The sequence below is a fragment of the Triturus cristatus genome, chromosome 11, assembly GCF_964204655.1.
Source record: "Triturus cristatus chromosome 11, aTriCri1.1, whole genome shotgun sequence".
NCBI classification, from domain to species: domain Eukaryota; kingdom Metazoa; phylum Chordata; class Amphibia; order Caudata; family Salamandridae; genus Triturus; species Triturus cristatus.
Window position 1 is genome coordinate 153,381,980 of NC_140594.1, and position 13,950 is coordinate 153,395,929.

A 13,950-nucleotide genomic window follows, 5' to 3' on the forward strand; every position below is an offset into this window, starting at 1 on the left:
CCCCAATGACCTCCTTCGGTACGGATTCCCTCACTGCCAACTTTTAACAGTGACCCTCAAGTCTCCACAACCACTCTCACGTGCATTTCTTTTGTTTTATAGCGCCACTCACACCAGTGTATGGGGTCAGAGCACTGGACTTCACACACGTTACACAGGGACAATGAATCACACGGTAAATCAGTGTAGGAAAGGTTCCTTTAGAACAAGGACTGCAAGGTATAGGAGTCAGATGTCATCCATACTAGTAAGCAGTATCGTTTAAGATGGATTGGTCTGGAGAAGCACAGACTGAATTTAAAACGTACCACAATGGTTGGGGGTTGTCGCTGCTAATACGAATTGAGTTATACCCAAGTTAAACCCTTTTGCAGCATTAAGATGAAGCTGGGGAAAAATATCACAACGCGCTAATCTATACTTTGCACTTTCCACGCAGCTGTTTGATGACCCTTAGTAGCTACTGTTCCGGGACTTTATAAATTGCAAGAAAGGATTTCTCCGACGAAAGCCATAACCCACTGAACTATTTACATGATATGCACTTCTGTGATCTGCATGGTACACACGCATTGCAGCAGGCATGTTAACACTGCGCTACCTTATGTTGACTGAAAACTTTAACTACGCAACTCGGCTGCGCTCCAGCAGGTCCATTAATCACCAGTTATCTTGAACATTTTATTATTGCCTGAAAATTGTTGGCGGCAAGGAAGGCGGTAGCAGGTGCTTTTAAATTCACTATATATTTTACAACACAGCGCCCCCTGAAGTCTGCACCTGGTGCAGTGGTACCAAACTTACCGCCCCAGAGCCCGCCCTGCCCCGATGATCCAAGCTGTAATGGGTGCGATAGGTAGCTGTTGTGTAGCAAAAAACATTGACAAAGCCAATAGATCTTGCATAGGGGAAACCCATTGGCTTTATTTTATTTATTTATAAAAGTTTTCTATAGTGCTGGCTAGACCCGGAGGTATCGGAGCGCTTTACGTGAGATAGGACATTGTTTCAGAACAGTTATATCAGTTACAGTTACCAGTATATGCTTACGAGAAAAACGTGAGCTTACACAATAATATAAGGATATATTAGCGCGTAGCATATCCAAGACACACGTCCTATGGGGAATGGAAGGTGGGGGGGGAGGGACACTGGGGAGAGGAAAGCAGACAGAGTTAGGTAAATCTGAAGGGGGAAAGTACTCCAGGGGGAACAAAGCAGTCGAAGAGAGAGACAGATAAAACCGTGAAGAACCGTGAAAAACAATGTCTGATGTCCGGCTGGGTAGGTGACGGCAGAGGGGGTGAGCCCGAATCCGCTATAGCTGCATAGGACAGCTCCACTGGACAATGGCCAAGGGAACTCTGGCTCCGTGGAAATACAGTTATAGTTTCAGCCGTGGGGCATAGTCATAGTTCCATAGAAGGCATCAGTCCCGGTGTTACTGGGAGGCGCCGTCGGCATCGTCCTCCATCTCGCCCCCAGGTCGGAGGATGCAAGGAGAGATTACTGGCGAAGTCAAAGAAAAAAAAAAGGTTCCCTAGCAACGATGGTATCTCCTAGAAGTTTGAGTGACTAACAGATGCCTGGATTCATGCATCTAAAAAAAGAGAACTGCGATCTTAAAAGCTGAAATCCAATAAAGTTGTGAGGGCCCCTTGCACAATATCGGACAAGCTGGTAACTGACTGATATTTTAACAAAGTGCCCCCGAACTTGGTGTGACAAGGAGGGGTTTAAAATGAAATTTGTGTTCGTGTTGCAGCAATTACAGGCCGCTGTATTGCCGATCGATTTTGCTGACAAGTAAATCACGAGCGCCATCTTAAGGTCAGGCCCTCTCTGATAAAGATCGTTATGTTGATGAGGTTTGATTCGTGGGAAAACTTCCTTAAAGCTTTCATAATGGTAGTTGTCTAAATCGCCAGTTGTTAGCACCTAAGCTCTGCAGGAGCAGGCACAATGTTTCCCGTACACTTCAGATGGCCGCCATCTTAGGGTCAGGCCACTTTAATTAAAGATCCCCGCAAAGCAAACATCCTTTTACATGGAAATGGAGGCAATTGTCAGTGCTTTTTTTTTCTTCTTCAATGTTGGGTCCAGTTCAGTGGCTGCGAAAATGCCATTTGCATTTAAAAGCCTTAGTTGGATAATGTCTGAACTGACCCTTCTCATTTCTAATATCTTGGACTCTTCCCCCCACAACGTGACCACACCTTATTACTCTGCTAATCCATGTGCAGGGTGGATAACATTTGTTTAATGCCGAATGACCACATTTTGGAAATGTTTTATTTTTTTCTGTAGGGCAGTCTCCCATTATGCTGATTTGCTCATCTCAGTACTGCTAAACCTTCGTCTCAGGGTGGTCTTGCAAAAAAACGATGTTAAATATGTTGGTCTACTTTGCAAGAGTATATTTATTTGGCTTGTTAAACCTAAAGGGCTGTGAAACCTGCCAAATCATCACAAGATGAGGCTGCTAAACTGGGAGCATAATCCGTTTTTTCCACTCTGTTAAAATGTGGAATTTGTTTTCATGGAACTCAATACATGTTCCTTTTTTTTGTGTGTGACTTGGAATACACATAACTCATTCCATGATGCAGTTTAGTGTCCTGAGCTCTCATTATTTGAATACTTGAATAGTTGATGTATTTGTGCCTTATGACCGCATTGAAACAGCAATGAAGCCTTGCAGGGGGGCGAACACTGCATGTTGTAAGGACAAGGCCGTTATGAATCTAACTGTATGTTGTAAGTCCATGGGAGATGGATATCTGGTTACACATGAAATTGTAATAAAGCGCCCTTTTTTGTATTTCTTTTTTCTGTTACAGGTTCAAAACGTGCAGGTCACCAAAGATATGACCCTTGCTGGAAACCGCAGCCTGGCAGAAGAAAATCTTTTGTACCAACCACAACTGGACAGTCTAAAAGCTACTCTTACCCAAAAATATCAAGAGCTGCAGGTCCTTTTCGAAGCACATCAGATAAAGAAAACAAAGCTAGGTAACGTGCTTTCCGATGCAGGTTTCGATGTTTTTTTTTTGTATGAAACCATGTTCTGCCCTATGTAAGTAGATTTTTTTGATCAATGCATTTTTCCCAAAATGGAAGGTTTATAGAAGTTTTGTCTGTGGCACTAAAATTGGGGAACACAGCTGAATAAATTATGTGACGAGGACTGAATTATGCGTTGTGCAAAACCTGAATATGCAGTATTTATTGCATGTACATACTTTTTATGCAGTCCTTCTGACACCAGTTTATTACTATCCTATAATATTTTCAAGCAATTAGATATTAGCTGAAAAATGTTCCATGAAGTAGATTTGTAATACAAAAGGGAACTATATATCCAGTTAATTGGCATAATTTAAATACATATAATGATTTTTATTGTAAGACGGAGTCATTGGTGTTTTCTTGCATCAAAAGTAGGGCTTCGTAAATTTGCCCGTGTTTTATGTTTTTTTTTTCCTTACGAAATTTCGCAAATTTGTGCTGTATGTAAAATAGTTCTATCTGATAAAATAGCAGTCCCATTTATATATATATATTTATATTTTTATAGATATATATTTTATATATATATATCTACCCACCCACACAAAAAAGGTTGCCCTATTAAACGCCTGCACAGTGGAAGATAATTTCCTTCATTTATTGCGGATGCAGGTTCAGCGTGCATTCCTCCCCCATCTCAGATGCCAAATGCATTTCGGGCTCCATGCCCTTGTTCACTGGCTAACACGCAGGTCCCGGCAGCTGTAGGGACTTGTACTCTCATGCCCCGCCCATGTGGGACTTCAGGAATGCTGGGACAGGTAGTCCAATGGTTTATTCTCCATAGTGGGCTGCTCAAGGAAATCGTGCCTTACTGTATTCCTCCAGTGGGTTGGATGGAGGAGAACCACCTCTGTGCCTGCCAATGTCCATAGCCACAATACTGGAAATCTTCCACTCCTATCAACACTCGGGACTCCCTGTGTCAGGTTCGCTGTAATTGCGGCGGGGCGTTTCTGCGACTAGGCGCGCCGCACTTTCAATCCACACAAAAAAGGTTGCCCTATTAAACGCCTGCACAGTGGAAGATAATTTACTTCATTTATTGCGAATGCAGGTTCAGCGTGCATTCCTCCCCCATCCCAGATGCCAAATGTATTTCGCGCTCCATGCCCTTGTTCACTGGCTAACACGCAGGTCCCGGCAGCTGTAGGGACTTGTACTCTCATGCCCCGCCCATGTGGGACTTCAGGAATGCTGGGACAGGTAGTCCAATGGTTTATTCTCCATAGTGGGCTGCTCAAGGAAATCGTGCCTTACTGTATTCCCCCAGTGGGTTGGATGGAGGAGAACCACCTCTGTGCCTGCCAATGTCCAATACAGTCCAATACAACCAATTCTGCACTATTGCGAATAATGGTGCTTTGAGATCTGATGTAATATGAGTTTGTCTCACGTGGAAACTTAAGCTGGAATGACAGAGAAAAGCTTCATTCAAAAATAAATTGAATGTCGAATATTCACAATATTATGTGGGCATATTTGTATGCAATATATTTTTTTCTCTGTTTGCTCTGTGCTTTGAAACCATGTTGGACGTTGCAATGAGGTTTTTCCTAGAAAGAACGAGTCTTCCTTTCACATGGCTGTACGAGTGTCTGTTTCTTCTTTTGTAATGGTGTTTTCCTCCTGATAGAATACAAAAGCATCTATGCTTCACCCCTAACGCCACCCATCTGACATAAACAGTACAAATGATGTAGTTGAATGGATTTTAAATACTGCCTCTTACAGTGAAAGGTGGCTTAGTAACTTCTGTCTAGAGCATTAATTGCATTTCCCACGCGGTATTGTAAAATTTCTATTAGTTTAAGAAGAATCATTGAACTCTGCATCTTCTGGCAAACAAAATAAAACATGTCCTTCCCAGTATGCGCCTATAATGGTCTGTGTACGTGAGTGAACCTAAGAACAGTTGATATCTTAACTGCTCTCATGAATCTCGAGGAAGGAATTGAGTTTTGAAGGCTGTGCCTAGGGTCTTTATTAGACCACACTAAATCATCGCTTGTTTCTTGCCATGGTCACTGGTGGGAATTCCCTTTAATGAAAGGGGCTGCTGTAACATGGCGAGGGACACGTATAGAAGTGGCAGATATTGGTTCTACTTCCAGTTATAGGAAATACATTCAAAAGTGACGCTTCCAAACATCCTATTTGCAGACTGTATCGCCATGAGTCTAAGGACCAATGTCACAAAATAAGTGGGGGAAAATAACCCGCGAGTTAAAAAAAGCTGCCTACGTGATCTTCTAGAGATTGTCAGTTGAACTCTGTGCAGTCAAGAGCAAAACGTGCATTTTGTGTGCAGAAATAGCGAGTAGCAGTGATGGGTTGGTGAGATGAGGTGGACTTACGAGCGGTAGTGGAAAGAACCCAAAAAAATCACCCATTTGTTCTCATTAATTCAGATTCTAGATCAAAAGTGAAACTCCCCAGACTATAATACTGCAGTCTAGGCCCCTTCTCAAGGGCGGCTCTAAGCACACACCATGACTTGGATAATCTAGCAATGCACTGTTCTTGTCTCTCAGAGGTCTATGAGGGTACTATAAATCAAGATGTTGAAGCCTGAGTGCAGGATGGCTCAACCTTTCATATCTAGGGCACCTGTTTACCTATCCAAACATTGGATAGAGTCTTGTCGCTGTTGAAGTCATGGTTCGGTTACAGTATCCAGCTGACCCTGCTGCAGTGGTTCTGATTCTCAGACCATTTGATTGGTGTAAAGTTAAGTTTTAGATTTGAAAACTGATACTTCAACTCTTTGCGACGCAATTGGTTTTGGCAAGGAATTGGGAAAAAATTCTCAGCTCCTGCCATCACAATGTGCTAAGTGGCATGCTAGCCACTGACCGGCTCTTCAGACTTCTTGCAAAAGAGTTAGAAAAAATAAAATCATTATATATATCTGACGTCATCAGCAGAGGATTGCGGTCGCGTGAGTTATAGTTGCCTGCACTAACTATAACGGGGGAATTTCATTGGTTTTTTACGAGTGAAATGTCCAGCTAACTATAACATGTGTGAAACCTATGGTTTTTTAAGTGAATTTGCAAGGTTTTTTAAATGCTAATTCGTAACTATAACGTGTGTGAAACCTATGTTTTTTTCAGTGAATATATATATATATATAATATATATACACACACATATAAAGTGTGCACGGGCAAATATATGTATTTGGTTCAGCACATGCAGCTTGTGAGGTGGGGGGATTTCAACAGTTGCCAATAATAAACATATGTATGTATACATTTAAAAAATGAATCGTACATCAGTCAACTGATATGTCAACATATTAGACAGTGCTTTAATGAGATGTATGTGTGATATCTGGTAGATCAGCCTGCTTATTTTGGGGGATGAACTGCTGGGTGGTGGAGGAGGAGCCTCGTCTATGTATCTTGGTAAGTTGGATTCATATGCCTGTGTCAGTGCACCGTCTACATATCGCTGCATGCCCTAACTCTGCGCCTGCATTCTATTTTTTTTATACTTTTCCTCTATTTTTAGGTCTCGCCTGACCCAGTGCATGTGCTGGTCTGGCGAGAATTATTGAGAGGGCTCCAAACAGTGCTACCAGGCCAGCCTAGAGCTACAGTGCATGTGCGCGGGCGCGCGCGCCACGCTTTAGCGCAATTACTTTCGCACCCGGACAGCCGCTTTGATGTTTGATTGTGATCCCGATCGCGATCACTTTAACTTTCGTGTCCGCTTTGCATAGCCAATAGGTCTCGCTTTTGGGACCTTATAAGTATTTAGTTATGCAACTGTTGCATGGCTAAACACTTATAAGGTCCCAAAGGCGAGACCTATTGACTATGCCAATGCTTGTTTGCTTTCTGCTCCTACTTCCCTCAATGAAGCTGTGTGCTGCCTGATCTTTCTGTTCACGTAAATGTTTTTTTTTTTTTTTTAACATCTTTTTATTTTATACAAAAATAAACAAAAACAATCGGCAATGGCACAGTCCTATTGAGACAACACAATGGTGACAGCAGCAAAGAAAACTACATGGTTCAAATGATGACAAATTATCTTTTGATTTGCATCAAGGGGATAGTAATTCCCCCTCAGAGGAACGCACAGGCACTACACAGATTCCTCCCCTGTCGTCATTCCACCCAGCCCACACCACGGACCAATTTCTGGAGCATCCTCGTGCTACATATACAGTCTTTTCCCTGAGCATACACCAGTCGAGACTCTTTTCCCATGAGGCCAGGGTAGGTGGAGCAGCCGCTCCCCACTGCTGGGCTATGGGAAACACCCATTACAACGACTGCCTTTTCACGCGGTGCCATTGCAACGCAACTTTCACATCGCAGGAGGCTTTACATCGCATGCTTTTAGAACGCAGGCTACAACTGTGCATTGAAATTTACATCGCTAGCAATTACAACGCGTCCATGCTGCTGTAGCCTGCGTGCTGCGATGACAGATGACATAGCCTGTGTGATGCGATGACAGATGACATAGCCTGCGATTATGAAGATGGATGGCATGGACATGACAGCCACGGAAGATGTTTCAAATATTACAGCGCGTGCTGCGATGACAGATGACATAGCCTGCGATGATATTACATTAGATGATATTACATTAGCCACGGAAGATAACAGATGCGTGCAGTGACTGATGCGTAGCATGGACGTGCACGGAAGATGGATCTCTCTTCCTCAAAGCCTAGCAGCAACACATTATGTGGGTTAGTGATTCCTTACTGTACGTGCGGAAACTTCAACTATCAGGGGGCAGGCGTGTTGTGTGTACCTTCAGTACCTTCATTACTAACTGCTTGGCTAAAATCACGTAACCAAAAAAAAGTGCCATTGCTCGATTGAAGCATTTTTTTTGGATGACGGTCATGATCTGATGTTTAAGCACTTGAATGATGGCAATATGAAACTGGATCTCTCTTCCGCAAAGCCTTAGCAGCAACACATTATGTGGGCCATGATTTCCGTGTTCCTGATCCAAAAAAAGCACTTCAGATTCATATTTCAATAGACCGGTTTTAATTGTAATAACGGAGAACATTTTTAAAGTAATCAATTGGTGATCGTATGTTGGCATTTATTCTTACACTATTCCCAAACCTAAAACACCAGGATTACAAGAGACACGGCCAGGAAACTTCATCAAATCAGGAAAAAAACGATGTGACAGCAGGCGATTTGGTGAACTGCGTTGTAATGACCCAAAGCAGCAGAGACACTACAATCGCGTGGCAGCAGCATGCGCTGTAAATGCGTGCGATGTAATTCCTTTAACGATGTCACAACAGCGTGGTAATTGCTTGCATTATGACGGTTGGCGATGTATTATCGTACATCCCTGGGCTATATCTCGTTTGACCACCATTGCCCCCAGTGTGGCCCAGAGCCTCTCCATACTTGTTTAGTCAGTGGGACCCCACATGTTTAGGAGACATCGTTTAGCTTCCGGACTAATGGTTTTATGTAGTACCTTCTCCATCACCTTATGTATTGCTCGCCAATACCTTTGTATCTGATCACATTCCCACATTATGTGGATGAAGGTACCCACAACGGCGTCTGCAGTCACCCCCTTCACTCCTCCCCATATGGACTAGTTGTGGCCCTATGATATATGTCCTGTGGAGTATCTTTAGTTGAACCAATACACGTAAATATGTTTTGACTTGGATGTATGTCTGGGTTGCCCCGCGCCTATATATTTTCCTTAGAGCAGTGCCACTTGAGGGCACTAGGTCTTATTGTGTGCTGTTTGGTTGTCTCTTGGGGGGGGGGGGGGGTTCCCTGTGCCTAATGTCACTGAAATCCTCATCTAACTGTAGCGTCACTTAACGTTTCTTTTTTCAGTGATTTTTCTAGGGTGTTTTCACTGACCCACAAGCGGCCTAGGGATCCCTATCCCACATGGCCTTTAAGGAGCCAGGCACATGTGTGTCCCCCTCCCCAAGCCTGTAGTGGCACCAGAGACCCCATCCCCTGGAGCCTTCTCTGCTTTTAGATGGCTGCCCTGGTGCCCACCCAGGGCCCTTCACAGCCCCAACTAGCTCCCTGCGTGCACCTGTCCCGGGTGCATTGAGTCTGTATTGCTTCTGCCTGGCAGTAGCAGCTGTTTTTGTTTGCTCCCTGAGTTTTCCTGCCCGCAGGAGCGTGGGCAGGGAAGGTAAGTCCGCTCCCACCAGGCGGAAGCTATGAAAATGCTCAAGCCTGGTGAGAGTTGACTGACTTTCCCTGGTCTGTGCTCCTGCGGGCAGGCAAACTGCTGTTCTCCAGTATTTGGGGTGTCTTTCATAGATTCACATGCTTGAATATTCCCCGTCGTCGAAGTGGGAGTCCCACGGTATATATAAAAAGCAATAAGTATCATGTATATATACATATACACATACATAACCAGATAAGAGTATATACATACCCAAATAAACTTATATATATATAGTTTAAATAACATATCAAGTTAAAATACCATAGGATAGCATTGAGACATAGGAAAGCATTGAGAAAAAGAATCACTTTGCTAACATATCACTGTCATTTTATAGTCCAAACTCCAGCCAATCAGGCGCTAGCACCCTCTAGAACCTTCTCCTCAGAGGCTCAGGCCCTCAGATTTTCTACCGCACGTCGTGTGAAGGGAGTCTCCCTGAGCTCTGCTCAGTTCTTCATCTGGTTTGAGGTTTTTATCTCTCATCATGTCTGCAAGTAAGAAATCTCTTTTCCGTCCTTGTTCATCTTGCGGAAAGTCAAGACTTTTCTCTGAGGATCCCCATGAGAAATGTATTTATTGTCTGTATCCTGATCATAAGGTGGCTAATTGTAAGATCTGCAGAACTTTCTCTCACAAAACTTTGAAAGATAGAGAAGGTCGCCTTTTAATATGGCTTCAAAAACTGAAGGACACAGACAACCCACTTTCTGAGGTGGAAAGTGTAGCCTCTGTCAAAACAGGAGTCTCCTCAAAGCGTGGAAGTGTCCAGGACTTGCCATCTCCTTTTCTGAAAAAGAAGAGACTTCACCTTGAGGAAGTGTCTACAGGCAAAGTCTCTGTTACCACGTCTGCGCCCCCGAGACGTAGCTCTCAGGCGTCTTTGACTCCGTCAGCACATGTTTCCAGTCAGAAACTTTCAAAACCGTCGACGGGCCCGTCGACGGCCCCTCCGTCGACGAGATCGGCTACTTCATCAGCCTCGTCGACGACGGTGACGACGGTATCGAGCAGATATCCTTCGTCGACGACACTGACTTCGTCGACGTCTTCTCCGTCGACGGTAGTATGTGTGTCTCTTAGAACTGTCTCGTCGACGATACCACTCACTTCTTCATCGACGACTGGGAAGCTGGCGCTTCCGTCGACGTCTACAACTCCGTCGACGATGGATAAAAAGAAGAAGAGGAAATCTTCCTCGTCGACGACAGCCCCGTCGACGACAGCCTCGTCGACGACAGCCACACCGTCGACGACAGCCCCGTCGACGGCAGCCACCCCGTCGACGGCAGTCCCGTCGACGGCAGCCTCCTCGTCGACGACAGCTCCGTCGACGATTGCTTCGTCGACGGTCGCCTCGACGACGACAGGGTCAAATTTTGCGACAATGCCATTGGTGCCAATGTCAACGCCAGCACCGGGGTCTGTGGACAGCTCCTTAATGCTACGTCGTAAGGCTATGCTAGACCCAGTTATGTTACCACCTGGACCACGGCCACCTCGTCAACTATTTCCCTCAGGGGATGAGGACGATTCGGATGAGGGCGATCAGTCTCTTTTTCGGGATGCTCATAGTCCTTCTGAGCTCCATATAAAGTGCCAAGAGTCTGAGGAGGATGAATACTATGAACAGGAAGAAGAGCAAAATCCCTCTGCTCCGGTTCCTATGGTGCAGCTTCCTGTGCAGCTTATTTCCAACCTCCAATATATGTTGGATGATTATAATCGTCGTTTTCCAGCATCCCCTCAAAATTCTCCACGTGAAGCGCCATCTGAGGTTCCACCTCATCCTATATTGCCAACGATACCCACGCCCTCCATACCTGCACTGCCTTCCAATGTAGAGGAGGATAATATAGACAATCTGGATACGGAAGAGGGTGAGCTCCCAGAAGACGACTCTATGGCGGACTGGGATGACTACCAAATCAATTCGCCCGCATCACCGCCAAGGTCACCAGTCAACTCGCCACCTGTCGACATAACAGGGTTCCATCAGCTGATGGAGAGAGCAGCGCAACGCTTTCACCTTCCCATGGTGGTTAGGGAAGAGGACTGTTTCTTGTACGACTTCAAGTCCCAGCCTCAGAAACAAGTACGAGCTGTACCAATCATAGACTTCATATGGAATGAAGGCATAAAATTAATGAAGACACCTAATTCTATTCCAGCGGTGCTCCCACGCCTGGAGAAAAAATATAAAGCTCCGGATTCTTCCCCAGCCTGCTTGGTGTCTCAACCTAAGCCGGACTCAGTGATCACACAAGCGGCACAGCGCCGCTCCAAGAATCCATCATCTCCAATGTCGGCGCCTCCGGACCGCGACGGCCGTCGCCTGGATGCCATAGGCAAGAAGTTTTCCAGCATGGCGTCAACAACGGTCCGGGCTGCGAATTCCTTGGCAATCCTCGGCCGTTATGATAGACAGATGTGGTCGGACATGGCTGCATTGATCAAGCTTATACCGGAGGATTCTAGAGCGGAAGCTCAGAAGATCCTGCAAGAGGGTGAGAGGGCGTCATCCGAGATCATTGACTGCTCTGTTGACATCGCATCCACCGGTTTCCGCCAATTAGCGGGAGCAGCCGTCCTAAGGAGACAGGGCTGGCTTCGATCAACCTCTTTTCGGCAAGAGGTCCAGGCTAAGATTTTGGACATGCCATATGACGGGGAGTCATTATTCGGCCAGCATGTGGAAGATGCCTTGCAAACCATTAAAAAAGACACGGATACGGCTCGTTCCCTCGGCACTCTACAGTTTAAGAAGCAGCCCTTTCGAGGTGCGCGCGGCCGCGGCACCTCCTCATCATCATCCTTTCGTGGCTCCTCGTCCCAATACCGCTCGTACAATCAAGGGCAACAACGGTACTTTTCACAACCGCAGCAGTCCTACAGACAGCAAACTAGCAAGTCCTATAGAGGAAAGTCGAATTACAGAGGAAATTCAACCAAGAAGCAGTGACTCTGTACGGACAAAACTTCCTTTTCCCAGTTGTCCTCTAGTTCTTGTTGGAGGAAAAATCTCCCAGTTCTTTTCAACCTGGTCCTCAATCACTTCGGACCGCTGGGTTCTGGATATTATTTCAAGGGGCCACGCCCTAGAGTTTGTGAAGGTTCCTCCACGCACACCTCCATCCGGGCCACCACCCGCCCATCTCAGAGAACTTTTCAAACAAATCCAAATAATGTTAAACAAGGGTGCCATCGAAGTGGTTCCGAAATATCAAAGAGGGTTTGTTGGAAACAGCCCACTCCCACTCCGCAGGGTGGTGGTGGACTCCCCGAACACACTGTGGTAGCTTGGCTCGAGTGGTCAGGAAACAGGCGCAGTGCTAAGCATACAATATACCCATACAATAACCATGCGTGCATCCGTTCCAAAAACGACTCTACACCGTAAAAATTATGAAAATATTCTTTCTTTATCTTTTTCTCTTAGTTGCTGATTGGAAAAATAAATAGGTCAATCACAATATACAAGTTTCAATTAGTGCAGGTCAAATAAATATTGGCTGTTTGATGAAATAAATAGGGGCGATCATAAATAACAGGGCATAAATACAAGTGCAATATATACAGACAATTAAATACTTTGAGGCAATAAATACTGTACCAATAAATATTGTACACCAACAAGTCCTGTGGACCTATAAATATAGTGCAGCAATAAATAGGTAAAAACTCAATAAATACAGTATCCCCAATAAATAATTAAAAGTATACCGCAACCCTCATATAATCAGATGACACTTCAATTCTTAAGGGCTGATATGGCCCAGGCACAGCTTGTAGGGTTGTGGAAGGCTTGAGGGGGGCTACTCCCTGGCTGGGACAAGGCTGAGGCCTAATCTGAGGTAGATCCAAGGGGGGTATACCAGTGCCCTGGCTTTCTCTCTCCACACAACCTCTCTAGGTTAGTCCCAGTTCACCCCTTGCACAGTCAGGTTGGTTTCAGCACCTCCCTAGCCCCTTAGAGCAGTCTCTCAGGTCTCCACAGGGCCTTAGGCGCCCTCTACTCCACTTACTGCCCTTTTTCTGATGTTCCGACGCCGCTGGAGTCGTGTCGACGCCGTGAGGCGGTTCCGGTTCGGTCTCGGCGGCCTCGGCACAATGTCAGTTCTTTGACGACGCCGGCAGGCGGTTCCGGTCCGATGTCGGTGGCCTCGGTTCGATCTCGACCTCCGATTCGACGGCGTCGGGCAGTCTCTTCACGATGTCGACTTCGGGCGGCTCCGGTCCGATGGCGCTCTCGGCTCCGATGACGTCGGCCGGCCTGGCCTCTATGTCGACTTCCGGCGACTCCGGGGTGCGATCCTCACCCCCGACCTCCGGTGCTCCTCCTCACAGGCTCCGGGCGACTCCGGAGTGCGATCCTCACTCCCGACCTCCGGTGCTCCTCTACCTCGGTCTCCGACGACTCCGGAGGGCGGACTTCACTCCTCCGATGACGCCGCTCGCTCGACCTCGGTTCACTTCCTCCTCGACCTCTGGTATTCCTCACGACCTCCGTCGGCGCCCTCTCACGACCTCAGGCGGCTCCGGGTACGACGTCTGCTACTTCAGTCAGCGCCGCTTCTCCACCTCGGGCTCCAGGTCTTCAGGCTACTCGACGCCCGACTCCAGGGAAACCAGTTCTCAGGTCAGAATCTTGCTGTTTTCTTGGTTCTAAGGCCTGTT

At 46.0% G+C, this 13,950-nt stretch overlaps 1 protein-coding gene across 4 annotated transcripts in view; it reads left to right on the top strand.

Moving 5' to 3' along the window:
• The window catches only part of VPS37B (VPS37B subunit of ESCRT-I), a 105,011-nt gene that overhangs the window by 71,939 nt on the left and 19,122 nt on the right, over positions 1-13,950 (top strand). For all 4 annotated transcript variants that reach the window (XM_085636221.1, XM_085636219.1, XM_085636222.1 and 1 more), the window contains one exon: positions 2,841-3,012. In XM_085636221.1, the coding sequence (XP_085492347.1) occupies positions 2,868-3,012 (145 nt within the window). In that variant the 5' untranslated portion in view covers positions 2,841-2,867. The remainder of the gene's footprint in view (positions 1-2,840; positions 3,013-13,950) is intronic.